The sequence below is a fragment of the Ixodes scapularis genome, unplaced genomic scaffold, assembly GCF_016920785.2.
Source record: "Ixodes scapularis isolate PalLabHiFi unplaced genomic scaffold, ASM1692078v2 PGA_scaffold9__187_contigs__length_104089568, whole genome shotgun sequence".
Taxonomy (NCBI): Eukaryota; Metazoa; Arthropoda; class Arachnida; order Ixodida; family Ixodidae; genus Ixodes; species Ixodes scapularis.
The window spans coordinates 5,359,107-5,383,423 of NW_024609884.1; the positions used below are offsets into that span (position 1 = coordinate 5,359,107).

The following is a 24,317-nucleotide window of genomic DNA, read 5'->3' on the forward strand; positions in this document are numbered from 1 at the left end:
TGGATCATATTAGCGTTTGTGGGACTTGGTTCTGTGGAATTGGACGTCTCCTCCGTGACATCAGGGTGTTGCGGTCAATTTATAGTGATAGAAGCAAACTCATGGTACGCTTTGACATACCGCTTCAGTGCGTTCAAAAGTGTGCCGATAAATGGTCCGTAGCTCGAGTGGATGCAAAAAAAGAACACGACATTTTATTGAAACCAATGAACGTTGATGGAAAAACATATTTACAGGCGCCCTTTTGCACAGGCGAGACTTCACCATCCAGGATCTGAAAAAAAAAAAAAAAAGTGGCTTTAGATAGGGAGGGAGAAGAGCAGACATGACAACTGCAAGAACTATTGTTTGTAATGGAGACCACCAGGTCGCATTAAAATAATAGCTATTGGCTGCAACCGCCACTCGCACGACTTTGATTTCGACAGGGTAATCCTACGCCCGTATTAGAGGTGAAGAAACCGGTTTTGTTTATTATACGATAAAGAAAGTATATAAAAATGATCGAGACATTGGCCTAGGTCTGCCACTACAGCGCCATCTACTCCTTGTCGCTTTATCTTCTACTAACTGTGCAGAAAAATTACTTGCCTGTCTTTCCTCTTTGTGTGCAAGAGACCAATGTAAGTGATACAAATAATATAACTTCATCTCTTAAAAAACAAAAAAAAAATGTCGGACATTTCTGCTTTGTTATTTTTGTTCTTTACTTGCGCTTGGCAATAAGTGTTTTCGACTCTTGCATTCTTTGAATGGGGCAATCCATATAAATAAATGTCGCGTAATAAACATAAATTCAGTGTACATGCGGATAAGTGTGTCCATAATTAAGTTTAGTTCTATGAGGGGTGGCTTCTACTGGAGTGTAATGTACTGGAAACCAACATGCGGTATCACCGCGCTGTCCTCCAGGCTTACTGACGCAGCTATTGGCGACGTGCGCGACCTAAAGCGTCGCTGTGGTCGGCCTTCCACGATTGGCCGAACGCTGGCTATGACGTCAGCAAAGGATTTATCATCGACGGAAATAAGAGGAATGAAAGAACTTTTTACGGTGTTGGCAGTGTTCCTTTGAGAGCGCAATGATTTCAAGCTTCCACCATACTATTTACAAACACCATCGAACTTGTTGTTTGCAAGGTAATGACGTCACAAGGGGGAACCGTAGGAAGGCGCCACCAAAACATCTCGCCGCTAATTGATTAGCGGCGAGAAGTTTTAGTGACGCCCTCATATGGTTACCTTTCGTGACGTCATTACCTTGCGAACAACAAGTTCGATGGTGTTTGTAAATAGCATGATGGAAGCTTGAAATCATTGCGCTCTCAAAGGAACACTGCCAACACCGTTGAAATTAAAGTTCTTCCATTCTTCTTATATCTGTCGATAAGAAATCCTTTGCTGACGTCATAGTCAGCATTCGGCCAATCCTGGAAGGCCGACCACAGCGACGCTTTCGATCGCGCACGTCGCCAATAGCATCTGACAAAAGTCGCGTGTTTCACTCGCTATCCAATTGACAGCGTAATAATAGTGCGGCTTAAGGGAACGATATAAGGGTTGTGATGGATGAAAGCTTGAGAATCAGTATCAGAGAATATGTACGGTAAGCTCGAAGCATCCATTTCAACACCCTCGCATCCCCCATGAGAGAAATGCGAGACAGGAGAAGGTCTCTGACCCTGACCGGCATTAAAACGGCAATTTATGCCAATTCATGATCACCTAAAAAGCGCCTAAAAATACACAAGGAGAAGAAAGTGGACGAAATACAAGGCGCACTCACAACGAACATTTATTGAAAAACCAGTCGCTTATTATATTTGCTCGAGAATAATAGCTGCGCTGTTTGTGAACAAAGCCTGTGGGTCTGCTTTCCCGCGGAACACGAGGCTAGCGAATCAGCGCGATCGGCAGAAAAATGGCAGCAATTTACGGGACACAGATAACGTCTTCACGCAAAAATGCTATCTGCTCAGATGGCATTTTCACGAAGACTCGCGTTCTCGACCCTGTTCTTCGCTACGTTTTATTTCCGTGCAGAACCTGATGATTGGCTGTATGTGTGTTCTGCAGGAAAGTGGACACAAGGGCCTTGTTCATAAGAACTGCGGCTATTTCTCGAGTAAATACTATATAGCCGGGGCAAAATGCTAAGTCTGAGAGAATGCGAAGTCACAGCTATTATCAGTATTTTGCGCATGTTTTTTTTTTCTTGTTTTCTTTGCGCGAGCTTAACCAGCAATGAATTGACACCATCAAACGTCTTGTAACCCATCAGGAACAAGCTGTACTGCTTCCATTTAGCCCTACAACAACTGACGTCACGTTTTGAGTGTTGCCGGTAGAGCCTCTTCTCCCGGAGCAAACTTAAAATTTCAATAACTTAGCGGAAAAAAACAACAAAAAACAACAACATTATAGTGACTTGCAAGTTGGGTAACTAGTCCAGAAGTGTTCATTAATGCGACGAATGAGTTCTGTAGAAACGATAGGCGTGGCCTATTATGTTAATTCACGCTTCTTGCTTTGTAAGTGGTTCTTCGACCTTCTTAGCGGCCAATGCCGCATTCTGATTGGCTGCGGTGAGTTAATGAGATGCTCGGAACTCGCAAGGCCCCGAGTTCCTTCAACTTCTTCGCTGACGTGAACCCAGCTACGAACACCTGACGATAATTGTGAACTTCTCAAAGGTCTAGACAAAATCGTGACCAGCCTGATGTTCACTATAGTTTGTTCCAACAACAGGAGAGGCTCTACCCCCGAACTTCAAGAGAGAAATCGCATCACGCCACTCACACTTAAAAGAAATACCTGCCCGTCCACTTACCCGCAAAACACTCAAAGAGCCAATCATTGCGATCTAGGAAATCAGCTCAGCGAATGATGAGACGGAACATCCGTTTAGACCTAAAAAATGGAAACTGCGCTGTGGCATTACGCAATGCAAAGTGTGCTTTGCATTGCACTGTTTCATTACGCAATGCAAAGCGTGCTTTGCATTAAGTAATGCCACAGCGCAGTTTTCATTTTTTAGGTCTAAATGAATGTTCCGTCTCATCATTCGCTGAGCTGATTTCCTAGATAGCAATGATTGGTTCTTTGGGTGTTTTGCGGGTAAGTGGACGGGCAGGCATTTCTTAGAATGCAGGACGAACGCATCAATTTTCTGGCGCCACGGAAAACAGGATGATACGACGGCGATCTTTCTTTCTTTCTTTTATGCTAGCGTTTGCAAAAATAAAGCTGCGTCTAATGCCTTATCCGACTGGGCTCACTACGTGCTTAGTAAAGCGTTCATGCGTGTGTGTGAGTGTACATTTCTTTTTACCCCATCTTGTTTTTAGGTTATATAAAAAAAAAAAAAAAACCACTACACTTCGTTTAGAAAGAACACTGAAGACACCGATGACCAAGGCTTCGTTCCTTCGCGTATCAATTATTAACTGGAACAACGCGCAATCATCAAAAAAGAAAGACGGGACGAACAAACTGTGCTCTTTTCCCCTAGCCCTGAGGAGCGATCGTGTTCTACATACAATTTCCGATGGCCGTTTTTGTCATTGCTCATTCCTTCTTCATTTTAGCCTGGAATTCTCGACAGATCATCAGATGAACATACAAAATTTAGAATTCCGAAGCTGATTTGAACTTTAAACGCCAACTGTGCTCTCCTGCCATCGACATGCGTCCGTGCCTATACGGGGTGTTTGATTTTGATTCGAACAGATTTATTAAAACAATGCCGTGAGATGCATGTACACAAATGCTGTCTGTGCAGGTGAGTTAAACGGCCAGAGGGACATAATATGGGCGGGGGGGATAATGGTCCCGATAAATAGAACAATCAACTAAAAGTGTCTAAATATGTCTGCAATGAGTTGAAGTAGAAACTAGCTGAGCGTCATCTTCAATCACTAAATTAGTCCATTTTAGAAAGATTTTAAGCACATGTTAAGGGCGAGCGGGAGGGTGGGCTAAAGATTCCAGCTCGTGCAAAAGGAGCAACGCTGGCGGTCAGGCACCACGCCTTTATCTGTGAACCCTCCGCAGAGAACCCGCAAAAAAAAAAAAAACGCAGATTTTTTTTTTTTTTTTTGGGGGGGGAGGGGGGGGGGAGCGTTTTGCACCGCCAGTATTGCGCCTGTTGCACGAGTGCTAATTTTAGGGCACTCCCACACATCCCACGTGATTCCAAGTCTTTCATAAAGTATCTGATATTTTTGATGACGCTGAGCAAGTTTCATATTGTGGGAATGCTATGCTCATTTTAACTAATTAAACAGTTAAATAACACATTTTAGTTAATTATTCAACTTATCATGAGGATTATTTCCTTATATTATAGCCCCCTGGCCGCATAACTCACTTGCCTGAACCCATTAAGCTACCTTTCACTTTTTTTTTATATATAAATGTGTTATTATTAAAATCATATTCTGTTTTTGGTCTGAGACCCCGTTGACAGCCTTCAAGAAGAAGCACGAGGCGCCGACTTACGCTCAGAAACAGCCGGGGTGCACTGGGAGAACCAGCCTCTCAGTGCCATCCGTGACCCAGGCTCACGGGCAGGCCCACGGGAATCCCGTAGGGACTTGCCGACAACCTGTACGTCTTGACGCCGTGTCCCAGCCCCAGACCACCTCCGAACCCATGGCCCAGTCCACCCCCGAATCCTCCACCGTGACCGCCCGACAGGAGGAAGCTTCCTCCGCCGCCACCACCCCCACCACCGTGGCCCAGCAGCAGGCCACCACCAAAGACGTGCGCCACCGGAAGAGCGTAACTGCGGCCGCCGCCGCCGCCGCCGCCGCCGCCGCCGTGAAGACCGTACGAGCCACTGAAGCCGAGCAGCTGCTCGAACACGTTGCCGGCGTAGCCCAGGTAGTGGGCACCGTGGCCCGCTCCTCCGACGGATTTGGTCGCCACCAGGACTGGCGTCGCCTTGGTGATGACGGGCGTGGCGATGGCAACCGCGTGGCCGCCGCCTCCGCCGGCGCTAGCGACGCTGAAGAGGCACAGGACGCCGAGGAGCGTCGAGATCTGTCGAAGAACGCAAAAGTGCGGTAGAGCCTTTATACGCATTCTACCAATGCAAAATTTAAAAACAGAAGAAAAAAGACGCATGGTTTTTTTGTTTTGTTTTTTAGCAACACCCTTTTTTTTTACTAGAGAGACTATTGACAAAAACGAGGCTTCCAACGTCTAGCAGTTTCGTCACAAGGATGGGACCCAGCAAGAAAATCAGCCTATCATTAATGGTCTTATGGTTTCTTCTCATTTACGAAACGTGAAACTCTTAACAATATAATGTCAATAATGACCGACGAAAGACGTGAAAATGAACGTGAGTGTATTTCACCAACAGAAAACGACGTTTGTCACGAACGACGGTTGGGCGTCAATGCTTAAACTCAGCCCGATGAGGCCGTCCGTGATTCGCGTTAACGTCCGAGCCGCAACGCAACCGGTCCGTCGCTTGACTATCGTTTCCTCATCGCCGAGCCAGCGCAGAATGGCTATCTGTAGCCACGGAAGAAACAATCCTTAGCTTTGACCGTGAATAGGGTCACAAAATAATAACGGATATCAAAGGAGGGGACCGAGAAGATTAACACCCTAAAAATATAATGCAGACTCGTCTACAGAACATGGCCATTGTCTCGGTCATCCTTTAAAGATTGTTCTCTGTGGCGCGCAGTATAGATAACACGAAGGCCCGCTGGAGATTGTTGGTCACGCTACTCGGTGGAGCAAACAGGACTGGCTGGCCGTCACGTATACGTACCAAGATGGCGGGCTACCTTCTGCTTTAATTTGTCTCACCCTCCCTACGACGTTCTGGGGAGTTTGAGCAAGTAGTTTCACCGGCGGACTCGCGTTCCAGACTTTGATGGGACAGCGTGAGCTCGCGCCGCGCGATATGAATATCGAGGCGCGAAAACGCGATCTGCTCAAACTCCCAATGTGCTCCAGCTTCTCAATGCTTCGCAGTGACCCCCGGTCAACTTTCTGTGGCTATGCTGTCAAAGCTATGGGCGCCCGTGCGCTCAAGCATCTTGAGCGCCCATCAACGCTGTGCAAGCCCACTCTTTATTTCTTCTGAAACGACCCAGAAAGTTGTCCGCGAGCATTGTGGCATATACACTGTCAAGACATAAGAATATTTACTCCATTATAGATCTTCGGACACGAAGCGATAGCGGCCATTTCCGCCCGTCGTATTTGAATATTGTAACTGTCCAGCCGAAAGTTACGAGAGACGATGATCGCCTCGGCAATAAATACGTGCGAGCAGCTCAAACGCTTTCCGCTCTCTCAATGTCCAGAGCAGGTTTTTTTAAGAACTGGCTTAGCGAGACTCGACGTGCACGAAAGCAGGGCTCTTGATATGCAGTTCTCTGGTTCGACAACGACGGCAGAACGCTATCCTGCGCCTTGCTGCGCTGACCCATCATGTCACGTCGTATCGAACACGGCGAGGAAGTTAGGACAGCGACTAATGGATAATGTATACTCGTGTTCTGCTGTCTCAAAGAGAAACCCGCGCCTGTCACGTGGTGCCTAAACTGACTGTCACGGTGCTTTAAAACGTTCGCTATGGGAACGTGAGGTTCTTCTGACCATCCTTGTCAGAGTTGAACAAACCTTCTGTTGAGGTTGGTTAAGGAAGTGGAAGCAGATGCCAACTTTATTATTTATTGTATGGAAGAAATTTGGAGCCCTATTTTTTTAGCCGCTCAGGGGAAAAAATTAATGACGGACGATGACAGCACAAGCCAAATCACGTACACATAAATAAACGTTTAAGAAATAGGCAAAGATCTTACACCCGTTTATCAGAACCGGAGTTTCGCCTAAGAGTTTCCTCCAGGAGTGTAGGAATGAAGCAGACGGGAATTGGGAGTTTATTTATTAATTTATTCAATTTCCCTTAAAGGCCTTCAGGAGGGCATTGCATTAGGGGGGGCCTTATGGTGGGGTTATACAGTCAAGAAAGCAATGTCGATGTGAGTAGAAATACATATAGTCAATTCTGCGTAATGACAATCAGACAAAGCAGTTACAAGGAAAACATTAGAAAATAGTATACGCATTAGTGAGATTTCACCGTCTGATTCAAAAGAAAATAAGCTGCTAGTGCTGAGCGAAATGAATCGGAGTTTTCAAGTCAAACGATGGAGTGGGTTCCAGTCAACAATCGTCTGGGGAAAGTAGCGATTAAATGCACTAGTGCTACCAGATCAACGGGCGATTGTTCTGGAATTTGTGAGTCGGGCTGATCACCTGAGGGGAGGATGTAGTTGCGGAGCGTAGGACGACAGTAGTAGATTTTCTGAAAGATTGAAAGGCGAGCAATTTTGCGGCGAATTTGCGATGATTGAATATCTAGCTGGCTTTTTAGTGCGGAGACACTGGAGGTGCCGTCACAGTCGGATAGGATGAATCTCTTAGCCCGGTTCTAAACTGATTCGATAATATTAATAAGGTAGATTTGATGAGGGTTCCAGACTGATGCCGCATACTCCAGTTTAGAACTTACATAAGTGTTATGTGCCAGTCTATGTATCCGAGAGTTCGGAGGCTTCGGTTGTGATAATTTCTATGTGATTTGACCAGGTAAGGGTTTTTGTTAATGTCACACCAAGGTACCTATAAGAATCCTCTAATTTAATCAGATAACTTTTTAATGAGTACGGAAAAAGGAATGTTGAGCGCTCACAAGTAAAGCTAATTAATTTACATTTTGATTTCTAATGTATGATGGTAATTTTGATTAACAGTTTTACGGTAGAGTACAGTCGTCTGCAAGGAGTCGTAAGCTAGAAGAAATAGAAACCGGAAGGTCATTATGAAAATTTAAAGTAAATGTCCAAGCACCGATCCCTGGAGAACTCCTGAGGTCACTGGTTTAGTGTTAGACACATGGTTGTTAACGGCTGTGATATGTAAGCGAGAAGAAAGGAATTCCCGAACCCATGACTGAATTCAAGAGGTTGAGTATCACAGGAATACCCTTTCCGAAATTCATATTGATGGCTATACAAGAAATTGTTACCTTTCAGATGTGACATGATGTGCGAGATATATAGGACGTGCTCGAGAAGTTTAGATGCGATGCAGGTTAGTGATATTGGGCGATCATTTGAAACTGATTAATGATTTCCGGCTTTGAAACCCTGAACGACCCTTCCCAGTTTCCAATCAACGGGAACAGATGATTGAGACAGTGATTATGTATATATTAAATGTAACTAAGTGCTTGAAATTGTTTTTGTTCTTGCGAGGATTTTTGAGCAAATAATATCTAGCCCACAGGAAGAATTAAGTAGGCTTAAGTCGTTCAATTAGTTTTACTATTAAAGCAGGGGAAATCTCAATCGGTGCCATGAGATCAATTTAAAAATTACATAATGAATTAAGATTTTTTTTGTGTGTGTTTCAACAGTAAAAACAAATGCAAAATATTCATTCAGTACACGTGGATACTCAATTCCAGATACAGAGGTTCCACGTCCATCCACCAAATAATCAGAAATATTGTTGTTTGGGGAATATGATTTTCCAAAACTTCTTAGGGTTGTTTCTTAACATTGATAAAAAGTACTCAAATAAATTTGTTTCGGTTATTGCAGAAAATTGTTATAAGTTTTTTCAAGCAAACAGCATGATCATTTCATGCGGAATCAGAGTTCCTGCGTTTCACAGCTTCTTTCTATTACTCGGCATTTTAAGCAATTAATTGTACCACGGTTACTATAATCGCCCCGTATGCGTACGGACGGCACAAATCAAGATAATTTAGCTTATTTTTATACATTTTCCAAATCTCGTCAATATATCGAGAGAGAAAAAAATGCTAGCGTAGGTTTAATAAAATATGGCTAATTTTTTGTTAATAGCTGCATAATTTGCTCTCATAATCACGTATTGTTTTAGAATACGGATTTTTAGTACTGGGTGGAGAGGACAATTCGATATTTATCAAGTTGTGATTACTGAGACCTTGAGCGTATTCATCGTATCTGAGGAGTTCAGAACTAGTAGTGAGCATCAGGTCAAATATGTTTTCACCTCGAGTAGGCTTGTCAATTTCTTGCGTAAAATTGTAATTCAAACACATGTCAAGAAACTGTTTGGAGTCAGTGGAGCCGGTTGCTACTTGACCTTACCAATTAACATTTGGGAACTTAACGTCTTCAAATATAAGAACGTGAGCGTCATTACAGCGTTTCTGAATTTTGAGCAAGAGGGTTTAAAGGTCACTTGAAAATGTGGCATCAGAATTGGGAGAAAGTTCGTAGGGAACACTTGGTTATCGTTGATGTCTGATCTAAGACGCGTTTCAGGTTAGATTATGATCATTGATAAGACTATAAAGAACATTGCGCGCGAGGCTGCGTATGTTCGTGAAGGTAACGCCATGTACAATATCTGCTTTTCTTGGGAAAGTATAGCACTAGTGTGCGGACGTAGTATTAATGGCTTCCCGGGGACGAAAGGCATTTAATGGCAGCGAAATTTCAAACGCTACCTGTACTCAAATTCGGTGACATCATTAGAGTATGCCATCTTCGCACTTACGGCTCTCTTGATTTGCACACTCACGACGCATTCTAACCAGACGCCTCCTGGAACTTTTGTTCCTCCGTTTTTTGACTGAAGAGAACGTATGTTTTACGAGTACCTGCAATTGATTCTTCGATTTCACTTTAAGACCGGCCGCAGTCAACGCTACGATCCGACGGAGACTCTCTAACGGCGCGTTGACACTCTCGGATTCGCGGGCGTATATTCGCTCAGGCGGAAAATGGATTTTGGAGCCGCGAGAGCCGAACTCGACTCGTCGCTGGCGGAAAATTCGGACATGGGTTCCGGACTGATCCAGACTTTCCGCCAGCAACGAGTCCATTCCGCCACCCGCGGCTCCAAAATCCACTACTGCGGCGCGGATTTCGTCCACGAATCCGCAAGTGTCAACGCGCCATAACGGAGCCATTCATGCAGCGTCGAAAGCGCATCGTCGCGGCGCTGGTTGACTTTGTGGGCTTATACTATCACCGCGTAAATCAGTCACACACAGAAACAAAGCGCAGGATCGGGGCGCATGTGCAGTGCGTCATTGCTTTCGTCGGTCAAGCGCACAAAGGCGGTGAGCGCCGTGGCAAGCGTTACACAATGACGGAGGATCGTTTCCTCAATCACCCCAAAGTGAGAGAACCGAATTATCGTCATATCTACCCTCTCAACTTCAAAGTACTTATTTTAGCTCTCCTCTTCTGTTCAGTGAAACAAGCAGTATCCTGGATTTCCCGCTTCGCCGCTTTCCATCGACGTTGTCTAGTTTTCCCCGGAGAGTGGAGTTAATCCACCGCTCATACGTCATACAAACGACAGTCCGCAAACACGACTCACCGCAATATATTACCCGTGGTTCGAACGACGCGCGCCAAGTTTTCTCCTCGCAGTCGTTACCACGCGGCATTCGCAGCACGGGTCTCGAGGTGACTCAAGTTCGAATCTGTATGCAGATTGTCTTTTGTCCGATGTATACGCAGTGTGACCCCGGCTTTAATTAAGATGCCTTTTCTGGCCCGCGTCGGCCGGCGCACCGAGGAAGGTCTCGTGACAGCGACCAACTACCGGAGAGGAGCGACGAGAAAGAAACGCGGGAAAGCGAGACGCGAAACACAAACGGGCATCTGCATACGAAGATGGGTCTAGGGGAGCGGCGGCGGCCACGCGTGCAGGCCATGCTGGACGTTGTTTTTGGCTCGTCGTTCCGCGTCTAACCCAAATTCGGCGCCGGGGAGAACGCTTCTTGTTCTCTGACGGGGCGCCAAGCGAGAGTCGTTGACCCTGATCGCCGTTGGGCCTAGCCCAAGCCTTCACCCTTGGGAGGAACGCTCCTTTTAGCCGCGCTATTAGCTTATTCGACAGGGAGCCCTCTCACTCCGCGATGGGCCGCCCCGGGACGGACTACCTTTTCGGCCTTGTTTCGCTCGCGGCATGGGTGCCGCCGAAAGCAGTTCGTTCTATCTCTTCTTTTTTTTTTTTTTATTCCTTTTTTCTTTCTACTACGAGGCAAGTTTTTTTTTGTTTGTTTGTTTGTTTTTTTCGCGTACTTTGGTTATTTAGGCAATTGTTGCTCTACCGGCAGTTCTGAAGGCCAAGGACAGTGGCCAGAAAATGGACGGGTTAGAGGAAGCGATCTGGGCGCTCAGCTGTGGCGGCGGTCAGCTCAATATGAAACGTCGCTGTCTCCTTTTGCGTTCTTTTAATTCTTTTCATTTCGTTACTGGCTATCGAAATTGCGAGGAGGATGGTCATGACGAGGGTGACTAACTATCGTGGGGTGTGATGAGCAGTGAGGCCTCTCGCGTCTGCTCTATTTTGGCTGGGCAGTTAGAGCGCGGGCGCGGGGGGCTGACGGCTGAGCGTGGATGAAAGACGGGGAAGTGATGCCTCGAAGAATGCCTCTTGCGTGTGTCCGTAACGTGTGGGTTTGGCAAGCGGTGCGGAATCTAGAACGCTTCAAGGGAAGCTGCTCAAAGTGTAACTGCGGTGCTTCCTCTTCTTTCTGCCCTTTAATATTTGTATCGTTTTCCTGGTTCTGCTTCTCTTTTCTTTCTTTTTTTCTTTCTTTCTTGTATTTTATTGCGTTTTCTTCACGCTTCAAATCGGGGAATTTGACTGTTCTGGTTGCGTCTTTTTTCGTCGCTTTTAAACGTACACTTTTTTTTTTTTACCGAAATTGATGTCTACGAAGAAGCGAACGTGGAGGAAACTATAGTTAAACTGCTCGCACCATTGGCGTTTGGGCTTCTTACGAGAATATAAACAATTTATGCTTTCGTTTTGTTTTTGTCTTTTCTATTGTCCCGCTTTCTTATAGCACACTTCGAAAAATCCCCCTTCTTCGCGTACCCCAGTCTGTGTAAAATGATACAACGTTCATCGACGACGAAAACATTGGTCTTAGCTTGCGTAACACCTTTCGATTCGGGTGTGTGGTTTGCTTCATTGAAGGCGGCAACGCGGTCGACACCGTCAACTCCGCTCAAACTGGTCTATTGACTGCCGACTTGAAGAAAAGCATGGCGCGGCGAGTCCTGCGCGCATCTTATTATCGCTCTCCACCGAGTCACGTGGGAATAGAAGGCAACGAGGAGACCGACAAGCTCGCTGCATCCTCGAGTTACCTTCCTCAATCTCACGCAGGCCTACCCTACGAGGACATCGAGCCTTTAATCAAATCGTCACTCTTTCGGTCATGGCAGGCAGAATGGGCCGTGGAGTGCAATAATGAGCTCCACGTGACCAAGCCGTCCTTGGATCCTGGGAGAGCCCTTCATTTAAAGACCGACGACCAGTTCGCGTTTCCCACTTTTCTCTCTCTTCCTCCTCTCCCTAATGCTACACTATCCACCGTTGCCCGTTTCCTCCTCGTCCATGTTGAGGAAGATCTTCTGCCTTGCAGAATCTCGAGTCTGGTTGTTGGCCTTTAAGGACAGATTTTATGAAATGTTGATGTGTCGCCTTCAAATTGAATGTTCTTACGTCACTCACAAATATCTGCAGTGCGGGTGGTGACTCACTTAGCATTCCGCGTGTTTTGAGGCTCGGTTCAGAACTCAAAACAGAATGTCGTACTTATTTTCCGGAATTCTTTCCGTACCACACTCAAGTTCATCCTGTTCTCTTGGAGGCCCATCCTCATGTCCCCTCTGAAGGGGTCCTGGCTTTTATTACTAGCATTGGTCTTATACGCCAGATGTAGTTTTACCTGTTTTTTTAAAGTTGCTGTTTGGTAGCATTGCGACCATATATCAGCTTGATTGTCTCGCTCAGTTTGGCACAATATGGCCTCCGTTGCTTTCGTGCCATAAAGCCAGCAAACTTTGGCCAATGAGAATGCCGCCTTCGCCAATAAGAACCCCGAAGAACAAATCGCTAAGCAAGGAGCTGGAAGATCAAAAGCCACGCCTCGCGTTAGCTGTTTATTTCAAAAACTTTCACTTCTGTTTTTTTTTTTTTTTTTTAGAATTGCTTTTATCTTGCTATTCTTTTTTTTTTTTTACCTTTCAGTAGTTTTGTGCATTCTGCGTTGTCAATGGTCTGTCCCTTTTGAAAAACGTTCTTTCGTCTCTCATTTTAATCTAGAGAGAGAGAGAGAGAGAGATAGAGAAAGAAACCGATGTCCTCAGAGTGATAGTAACAATGATATTCAACCTAAAATGCTACGAAGCAATATATATATATATATATATATATATAGCAAGGACAGGGCATTGACAACGCAATGTATCTACAAGCACTACATTATCCAGGTAAATATTCCAAAAGTGCATAAAAAACATAAAAATGTTTTTTTTTTTTTTCATTTTTATTTTAATGTGATATTGAAATTGGTATTATCTATAACAAAAACAAAAGCTATTGATGTCCTGTTTTATACACTTAGCAATGAATTCCAAAATAATATATACCGTGTTTACTCGAGTAATAGCCGCACTATTTATGAACAAGGCCCTTGCGTCTGCTTTCCCGCAGAACACATATAGAGTCAATCATCGCTGTTGGACGAAGCACAGGGTGGCGCGAACTATTTAAAAAGAGTACAGAAAATTCGATGGAGCCTTATATGTTGGAATGAGTTGACAAAAGCATGCCGGTTCCTACAAGTGCGCCAGTCGCAGAACATATTTATCCGCTGTCTGAGCACAGATTGTATTTCTTGGTAGAAATATTTCAGTAGCCTCATCATTTTCAGAACTCTCTCTCTATATACCTCATTGATTAAAGCTTGCTGTGCAGCGAAGTAAGCGCTGCGGTGTTACATATTAGAGTGAATTATTGATTTTATTCCAACACGAAATCATTGCACGTATGCGTGCCCGAGAATGTCAATAGCCAGCCATTGCAATTCATTGGCTGGATATTCCTCATCCTGCGGGGTATACGGTCCAGAGCTGAGGTCTCGCGGACTTAGCCGTTTCTGTTTGGCATTTGAACGATGAGGACTGTCTGGTCTTCACCTTCGGTGTGCTGCGCACCACAACGTTTGAGTCAATAGCCAACAGCAGACAATTTCGCCTCACGTGCCGCGCCTGTCAGTGCGGTACGCGGGGTCATTTCACCCCAAAAGGCCGATCGAGAGGTCTCCCTGCGGCTGGGTATGGAATGAAGACGCGTGCTTGCGGTAATCCTCATTTTCTTACGGGCCATGACCCCGTGGGGCGCACGTGTCTACGCTTCACTAAGACCGGGCGATTCTCATTACAGCTATTCCACATAAACAAATCAGGAGCATACGTTAAGAGCTTCTGCAGCGGGCGGTCTTCAGGGGTCTCTAATTGCCGTTCGGAACTTGACTTTTGACCCATGGCGCGTGGGATGGACGGATCTTAAAGCAAACAGGAATCTGGTTTAGACATTTACGTCGGTCACGTTCACAGCAACCAAAACGGCAGCAATGACACGGGCACCGGAACAACTGCGACTCACTCTTGCTTCACGAAACTATTTTTTGTATTGCTCGCGGCGAACACTTGTCCAGGCGACTATGCCGTTTCTGTCGCTTCTGTATTGCTTCAGACATCAGCAAAAAACGGTATTCCAACGACAAAGTCACCGTGACATTTACGTATTCGCCGTACACCACGTGACAAGCAATGCAAAAAGAAGCTTCGTCAAGCCGTGAGTGACGCTTGTACCGATATCCCTGTCGTTGCTGTTTTGGCTCTTGTGGACGGCACCGACGCAACTGTGTGAACCATGGTGGAAGAAGAAAGATGAGTCTGGAACGGCACCGCTTCACCATGAAATAAGTGCGTCGAAAGGTCGCTCGGATTCCTGGCAAACATCGTGAGATGGCACAGCACGTCAGGGACTCGAGGAACCGTCCTTATTTGCGCACTCGTTTTGAAGGTCGCGCAGCGCGCGACCGCACTTTCGCGATGGCCCCTGAACCAACAATGCCCTGCCGTGAGATGCGTGAAGCCCGAGCAGAACTTTCGCCTTCTTGGCCTGCCTTTTCAGACAAATCTCTCTTCTTATACCGGGTAGTGAATCAGCCTTCATTCCCAAACTGTCTAAACCAGGCATTATTGGCTACGAGATATTTCGGTAGCTCCCTCTTATAATACCTATATGTGACGTCAAAATTAGGATCATCAGTGACCAGCAACAATTACGATGGTGTGTTTAAAGAGCACAGTGGAAGCTCGTAGTCGTTGCCTCCTTAAACCAACACTGCCAAAGTTGACAGTCCGGTCTTCTTCCCATTAATGAACGTCCATCATACTCAAGAGTGAGCGTTGGCCAGTCTACGAAGGTTGACCACAGCGACGCTTTTGGTCGCGCACGTCACCAATGCTTCACACTGAGAGCGAGCAAAGCATAAGGGGAGTTTGTGCTTTGAATGTGCATTTCATGCATGCACACGCGCTCGGGCAATAACAGCGTCGTTGGAGGCCGTACGACTTTCTCTAGGTGGCGCGAATCACCGCCCGGTATAACAGTTCAGCAAAATGCATGCATCCACCCTTCCATGGGAAACGCATACGGTCTCATATCACCAATATCACTGTCTGTAGGCACTCTGCAGCGGGCGAAATAGAATGAGCCGAAATCGCTGCGATCACATGAATCGTGTGTACATTTCCTGTGCACAAGTACAGACGTCAGCACGGCGACTGATAGGCTTCGTCTCGCTGTGTGCGAGTGGCACTCTTCTAGAGTCAGAGACGGCTGGGCAGGGCTTAGCGAACTCCGGGAACCCCTCCGCAGATTGCGGCATTAGAACGACGCAAGATAATAAAACGCGCCTTTTGAAAACTGTCAGGGACTAGCTGATATCATTCTACAGAGCATGGGAGTGCCAATCAATGCGATCTATGGAAGGAACCGCGCGAATGATAAGGATGCATCCTCATTCCGAAGGTAAGCCCCGCGCTCGTGCATTGGACAACGACCGCCCACGTGCCCGTCGCACGTACGAACCCATTTCGACGCTCAGAATGATCAGTACTTCGCCAACTCTTGCATTCCCAGGACTGGCTGCACGCAGACTGCAGCGCGATGCACTCGGAACGCAAATCCCTCAAGGTTTTAACCCGATTCTCGTGATGTGAAGGCAAGCGGTGTTGTGCTCCAGTGGTCATGCAGTCCCCGTGGCCTCAGGCTCCCAATACTACGCGTCACCAGCGAACCTGAATAACGCTAGCCTTCCTCGCTTTCTAAACCAACGAAGGAGAGACTGATTATTTATGCGACGAGTGCACTGCTGTGCAATCTGCGAGCAACCAGTCCCGAGAGTGCAGGCAGGGCCCCTCCAAAAACAACCGCAACGGTGGCTTCTCCGCGTGCTCCGCTGGGACGTGTCTGCGCGGAAAGTTTCGAAAGTGCGCACGTGCCCATTGTATGGCGGGTTTACGAAGAGAGTGAATAGGGAGTTGTAGTAGATCGGTTATCTCCTCCGGTACGGTGTCCGTGAAGAAAACGCCGCAGCTGCGCATGCGCGCCGCCAGCCTTGTCTGCATAGTTCAAGGTCTTGTGGCCGATTACGGAGTGCTATGCGGGTGCTTAGCGGGCTGCGGAAACGGTCTACTAAAACTCCCTAATGTCCGCGTCTTCGCCATACCCAGCCACTGAACACAGCGCCCCACTCGCCCGATTAGTGCTGCCCCCGACCCGCGCGTATACGTCCGAGATCCACGCGGGAAGACGGTCGACTCCTCAGGTCCCAGAAGATCGACAATCTTCCGCTTTGTGGAAATGGCGTGTTCGCGTCGTCACGTAGCGGGGTGCAGCGCCGCGTGGTACAGGTGCGCGACGTCCGTTTTCCCTTCCATCCGTTCCGCCGTGGAAGGCCCCGGAAGCAAAATGAAGAGGCGCGCCACCGAGCCATCACTCACCAGGCCCCGCATGGCGGCTGGTCCGGGGTTCAAACCGGGAACTCGAAGCGGGCGTGGTTCCAACGCTCGAAGAATCGACGCTGGCCGATCGGGACGCTTGGGTCTCGTGGAATTGGAACACGCAGTCGGCGGGTCGGGGAAACCTGGACAGGTCAGGGCTCGCACACGCTGGTGTCGCCAGACATGAGGCGAATGGCCCCTCCGAGTGCGGGAGGCTTTTATAGCGGGAGGGGGGGGGGGGGGGGGGGGGGGGGGCGGCGTCCGCTCCTCCGGCCGGGAACTGACCTAGAGAAAACTGTGAGAAAGGGAAAGAGTTGCCCGGCGCCGAAATAGACGCCGCATCGCGCTGGGCCGCCGTCACTAGATCGCCCATCCTTGTTTGTTTCTCCCACCGCGCGCGTGTTGGCTCCACTGCTGGGGGGCACCGACGGGATGGAAGGCTGCGCATGCGCCGACGTCTTGAGGACGGCTAGGGACTCCCCGGCCCTGCTGGGACGTCGTGTTTTTCCTCGGAGTCGATAATGATGCCCCCCTGGAATACGAAACACTCTGGAGGAAGCGCCCAAGAGCTGGCTCGGAATCGCTGGGAAGAGGAAACCAGTTTATGGATGGATGCCGATAAATGGATCCCTTGGCATCTGGTTGCGCTCGTGCCTGCCGATTCGGGCTCGGTTTGCTTTGGTCATGATTCTGGCTCGCTCGCTCGCTCTCTCTCCCGGCCTTATGGCGTGGCTTCTAGGAAGTGAGACCTGGCCGATTAACGATCCCTAACGAGGCGAATGTCGCCGAGATGGCCCTAGCAGTTACTCTGGTCACGCTGGGTCCCCGCTAACTGTAGTCCCGATCTGCAGCGACGCCCTGGCCAAATTGGTGCTCGAACGATGCCTTCTTCTCTTCGCTCTCTCGGAGCCAATTCTTCGCCACTGACATCATTTCGACTAATGCTCCTGCCCTGATTAGCGAATGGCCGACGTTACGTCACTGTGAATCGTAGAGGTTCACATACTCAGCGGAGAGTGAACGAATAAGCATGAAAGCGTTCGCGTAATGTTGAATCAGGATGATACCAAAAAAAATTATATATATATATATATATATATATATATATATATATCAAGGAAGAGTTTTTGGTTATATGTGCGTCGAAAGAAAACACCGCAACGTGTATCCGACTACTGAACAGTCCTCATACGCTACCTTATTTTCTTACGGTGGCGACAGTGGGTCCCTTGTCTCTGAACTTTTCTTTTGGCTGCTGTTGTTGTCGTTGTTTTAGAGGTGCATGAACAGATGGCTCTCGGCGCGTGGGGTCTTAAAAGAAAAAGGGAGCGAAAGTTGGGCTTCCTCGCAGTATGGAAGATTGCTTTGGTGAAAAATGCTTCTTTAAACGTTCGCACTTGTGTTCCGGCTTGGGGCTGGAACGCACGCGCGAAAAAAACCAACTGAATATCGACGGAAATTGAAACGTGCAAAATCGTTCCACAATATGTTTGAAAAAATAAAAAATAAATAAACGAGGGTCATATTGCACATAAATTGCAAATCTGGCACTGTTAGAAAAAAAGGATGTCTGATTTACGTTTTATGGGTAAGCACCCAGGGTGTGTTAGTTTTTGTTTTTTTCTTCGAAAAATGGTGTGGAATTGTTTTTCCATGTTCCGAATTTTGTACGATCTTCGACAGAATTTTTCTGCGTGTGTTCTAGCCTTAATTATGCGGAGATTAGCTCTATAGCATCGCGCACCTGACACCTTCGCTTTAGGGCCCACAAAGTTCCGTCTATGAAGGGACGTAACGCTCTGAGTCTGCGACATCTAAATAAAGTCAAGGCCATGGAAGTCAAATAGGTTTTGCGCGATACCCACGCTACAGATGCAGCGAAACGCGCGAATAGACGGAGACTAAACATTTCGCATTGAACACGGCCGAACTGGCATCGACATCGTGAGTAGCTGCCGACTATAGAGTTATTATATTGCACGCCCATATCCTCCTCTATACTGACAGCACATACAGGAGGCTATGGTACGCCGGAGGTTCAACTGGCGCTAGTGTGCTGCTGCAAATTGAAGCAGACAGCAACCAGTGCATTTCTGTGGCGGAAAGTGAGTGCATTTTCTCGCTGCACTCGATTATAAGAGCAAGTATCACGAATAATTCATACATAGGCAGCTTGGAATATTTCTGAGTTACGCAGACTAAATGATTGGTCAGCTACAGCGTTTTTCTTTCAAATTCATGGTATTACACGCAGTTCTAAAACGGCTTCATACATGCATTTACGTGCACTGTCGGACACTGTTAGGGCGAACACGGCATCGGTGCTTTCCAGCATGGAGGATATACGTGCCAAACGAACGAAGGACATGTGGAAAACCAAGACAGCCGGCAAAAACCACGCAGTAACACGGGATCAGTAACTCCCTGTGCATGTAGACTATCGAAATAAATTGAAGGCCACGTAATACAGTCCGACTTGCAATAAATAAGTACTGCTTTATTCTTTCTGCTCATGAATACGTGCTGTGATGCTTGTTCAGAACATCACCCCATGCTCGAAATCTCTGATAGGCCAAAAAACAAGTGCCCGATAAAAGCTGCCCGGCACAGGAAATAATAAAAAGGAACACCTTTCACAAACCACGTATTTCACTCTTTATGTTTCAAATCGGCTAGATGCAACGCCGCAAGACCATCAAAAGTGCCATATTCATGCCTCCACCGGTACGCGTCTCTTATATCTGCGTGGTAGCGTCAGAAAATCGGGCGTCCCCACCAGAGACGCATATCATTAGAGAGAGTTTGGCCATTCATTGGGAAGTATAGGAGGCAAATGAGGAGACGCCATTGGCCGAAAGCAGACCGGGCGTGTTCCAGGGTGTCTTCACAAATTCGAATGTGGCACACGAGAAGCCGGAAATAATACCCTGGCGGTGATCGCGAGAAACGAAATTAATAAGTGCGTTGGAGTAATTCTCAGTGACTGAAAATGCGGTGCACATGATGCTTCAATCATTGTCATCCAAAATTGTGGTGGCAGAGTGCGACTAGCCCGGAACGATCGTCATAATCTGTACGCCAGGTGCCGACGGTCAGGAATCTGCCGTCCCAGCGATCACGCTCCGTCCGAGCACATATTCGTTTCTTACCTCTTTTTGCATTATCATAATCGAACCATCACGTGCACCATACTTTCAATCATGCAGAGTTACTACCTTTAAACCTTACGCTCTTATTAAAACTGTTTCTCGCTACCACCGTTAGGGGATTCTTTTCGGCTTCTGGTTGGCCAAGAGAGCATGCCAAGCCTTCTATCTGCGTCTGGTGAACGCCCTGGCTCTGGCAACGCTCTGGCCGCTGCTCCCATTGACGGCTCTAATCCCCACACGTTCTTTTTTTATTTATTTTTTTTTTTTTAATTTTGGAACGCGTGAAACGGCGTTTCTTGGCTCACGCTCTCAGCGTCTTAGCTTTGACCTGTCCTTCGACGGCGTTTCGCACTGTTTTTCTTTTTTTTTATATTATTTCTTGGTATTTTCCTCGCGATCTCGAATTCCGCACCAGAACAGGCACGCTGATATAAATGTGTGGCCCTGCTTCAGAATTAAAGAGCAAGTGTGTGTCGTCGTTATAATAATGGCCGATACCTTTAGCAGAAAACAAAACTGTATTTACACTGATAAAATAAACGTATAAATATGTACAGTTGAAGATTCTCAATCAGTTCATGGCGTTCGTCTCGTTTGATCTGTCCTGTTCGATCCGATTGCCTGCCTTCCGCTGGCGTTCTGCTCGTTCCGTTCACTGTCTGACATTCAGCTGGCGTTCCGTTCGTTCCGTTCACTGTTTGGCGTTCAGCTGGCGTTCCGTTCGCTGATCACTCTGGCGTTCCGCCCGTTCCGTTCGCGATCAGTCATGGTGTTCTGCCCGTTCAGCATTACTGTCTGTCCTCGGTCTTCTTCTTTTTCGCTTGCTTTTCGCGTCACCGAGATTTCTTTTTCTCGTCTTCTACAGTTTCTACCTGTTCGAACACAGTCACGCGCTCTCAGCCAAAAGCTGAACAGGTTTCACTCGTGAAGGCCGCAATCGCGGGTGTCACGGGTGAAGTGTAAATGAATGTTGTTTTAGTTGCTTTGCCCGCCGTATATAGTTCGCTTAATTTGTAACAGGCCCTTTGAGACACTCAAGTTCGTACTACATAAACGAAGTCCCAACGAGTCCCTTTTCGTAACGTCTACTGGGCAACGATGCTGATCTCCTACCAGTATATAACGTCACTTTCCTTCTTTGCTCCTCCACTGCGCTCTGCCAATGCGCCGAGAAAGGGAGGGAGAAGAGACACGAGAGTCGACGTCGGAACGCCGAGCTCTGATTGGCAGGATTAGGGGGTAGACCTAAAGCTAGCAGCCTTTGTTCCCACTGCACTCGTCCAACGCGTTAGAATTAACACAGAACGCCGGTGTCCGGCGTTCGGCTCTCGCATTCGAACGCGTTTGACAAGTGCAGTGGAGACAAAGACCGCTAGCTTTAGGTCTACCCCCTAATCCTGCCAATCAGAGCACGGCGTTCCAACGTCCCCTCTCGTCTCCTCCTCTCCCTCGGTGTCTTGGTGCATAGCTCGGCGTGCGACAGATGGCAGAGCGACGGCGCAATTTTAGTCAGTGATTGCGTCGCTCAGGAAAAATAAACTCGAAAAACAAACCTGACACACACGAGTTATAATGTGCCTATTTCCAAACTCTAGCAGCTTTTCGAATTCGATAGCATCTTCAACGTCCCGTCCCCATAATGATTCAGGCTGCTTCTTCTAAATGAACATTCACGGGAAAGGTGACCCATTTCGAGGATCGCTTCTTTGGCCTTCATTGGTATACACTGTCAGAGAAGGATATTTTGTTGAGAAATACCGCGCGCCCAGTTTTCACCACCGCAAAACAAAACAGATTCGCGGGTGTCGATATGCGTCTTTCTCAAGGTGAGGGCGGCCTTTTTTGTTGAGGGGGGGTGCTGTTTATACAGCCGGAACTTAAGGGCGGTTCAGACACTTGCGTTTGAGTGCGTTTGACTGCGTTGCGGCGAGAACCGAAAGCGAGTCACCGGCACATCTGTGCTTCGTACGAAGCGTGGAATCCAATTCAAGGAAGCATCTTGGCAGGCGATTTAAGCAGCAGGGATCTTCTGGTTTCTCGCTGCCGCAACGCAGTCAAACGCAGTCAAACGCAACTGTCTGAACCAGGCTTTATAGTCTGCCTTAACGGGCGACGGGTCTCCCAGCTGTAGATGAGATATTTAGCCAGTGCAGTACAACCGCTAGCCTGGGGTATTTAACGTGTACCACGCAGTAGTGATACACGACCGCACGCCGGGACAATGCTCATCCAGATCGAAACGGGCAGGGGTGGGGATTGGATCCCTGGGCTCTGCAGCACGAGCTTTCGCTCCCGGCACGATCCGTTCCCCGACATTGTTGTGAACGGCGCCGTTTTGGTTCGTATGCAGAGCAGACGCAATTACCGATCGTCATGATTCAAAAGTGCGACTTCCTCAGCATTAGGTATATTCGGTGTTAGGACGGTCATGTAATATTGCTTTGCTCTGTCGCGAACTGTTTAAACTTTTGTGGAGGGCGGAAAAGCGTTTCCTGTGATATCAGATAATGCGTCAGATAACTGGCAATCATGATTTTAAGACACAATATGGCCAAGTGGCGTTACTCTGAAGCGTAGCTTATTTAGAGGCACTAGTGTGCACTAGCCCACTCGGCCACCGATCCCCCTGGTCACCTTTGTTGTAGTAAGTGCCGCCAGCGCTAGGCAAAGCTAACGTGATTATTTTATTTATTTTTCCTCAATACGATTCCTCACATAATGACCAAGCGTGTTTCATGGGCATTAAAGTCAGTGACGGGCATTAGACCCATCTGGAAAAATGTCGCTCCACACCGTCGTGTTGACGCATTGTGACGTTCCAATGTACCGCACGTGAGATTATCCCAGAATCGAAGACTGAGGTGACGTTGGTTTAACATTTTGTGATTTCAGAACCCAGAGAAGACAGGAGGAAAGCAAAACAGAGTATGTGATGACCTCCTTTTATGTTCGCTTTCTCTTTTTGTGCGTTCTGAGCTCCTAATAATAAGAGAGAATAAATGGTGCCACTTCCAGGATGCACGAAGCCTTCGGGTCGGCACGAGCGTACAGCGGAACAGCCCCACAATTCCCCATAAAGCGAGGTCTCCTGGGATTTTTTCGCGAAAGTCCATTCAAGGTCCTTCCGAACGAAGGCTTTTCGAGCTTACCACGCATGCCGCTCGCGCAAAGTCAATATCGCGAACTGAGATTTGCCGATTCGCCATTTGAAGTGCCACAGGTGTATAACTTGATACAATAAAATGGCATCACCCAGAGACGCCAAAGACGCCCTTGGAAAAAAACAGAAAATTATCGGGCCGAAAAAAAATAGTGTTTTACCGACAGTTATTAAATAAATGCAGAACATGGCGCGTCCAGAGCTTCTTATTATATCAGCCAATGACAGCGCGGCATTAGCCAGTGAAGAACGCCGAAGAACTAATCCCGATATAAGAAGCGTGGATTAAGCAGCGAGAAAGATGTCACCAATCAACCTCCATGCATCAGGCAAAAGCGGGTGAAGACGTGATTTCTTGTTACGCGGCGATGGCCGATTCGAGCAATGCAGACCTGCGCGAGTGACTTGACAGTTGTTCAGTGACGATGATGACCCCTCATAAGCGAAACGTTCGCTCTTCTAAACACGCCTTTGCACGTGCTCCCACACAGGAACAGATGCTTTACTCGTCGAACAAATAAAGAGGCTTCGAGCAAAGGCTCGTCAAGGGGTCTATACCTGCACCTGCGGCCAACCCGCGTTTTAGGAGAGAAAACGTCTGGGTAAAACAAAGCGGGGAATACATGCCAGGCCATTGTTGTGGAAACCTTCGGATCGTTTCGCTTTGGTTCGCGCGCGCTGCTGCGTGCGGCGGGCTTTCTCTCGCGAGCACGTTTTCGGATAAAGTGAGAAATGGGTCAGGTTTTCGAGATACTTCTCTCTGTTTAGTTTTTTTTTGTCGAGAAAAAGAAACGGCGTTTCCAGCAAGATTGAATCTTACGTCTAACCAAAATCCTTTTTCCGCTTTGCGTGACGTTACGAACCGCGTAATATCTCTCGGCTGGGCCAAGTTCGCGGCACTCCTCGAACTCGCTCTGTTACGCAATATTTTACGACGCGGCGAACGGTTCAATTGGGCAACTGGCAATGCCCAACGGCGGCCGCACGTTCGCTCCGCAGAACACAAACTGTTTCTAGAAGAGCCGACCGACGCCGCGCGCGTTTGCGCCACAATGTGCTCTTACGCCGCGCCGAAATCGGGCCGATGCG

General features: G+C 47.5%; 1 protein-coding gene across 1 annotated transcript; it reads right to left on the bottom strand.

Moving 5' to 3' along the window:
• Positions 1–211: 211 nt before the first annotated feature.
• On the bottom strand, positions 212–17,089 carry LOC8026870 (ctenidin-1-like). Its single transcript, XM_040206116.1, has 3 exons — positions 16,920–17,089; positions 4,501–5,043; positions 212–274 (listed from the first exon to the last, which is right to left on the bottom strand). The coding sequence occupies exons 1-2, from the start codon at positions 16,929–16,931 to the stop codon at positions 4,540–4,542; spliced, it is 516 nt and encodes a 171-aa protein (XP_040062050.1). The 5' UTR covers positions 16,932–17,089; the 3' UTR covers positions 212–274; positions 4,501–4,539.
• Between the last annotated feature and the right edge of the window lie 7,228 nt (positions 17,090–24,317).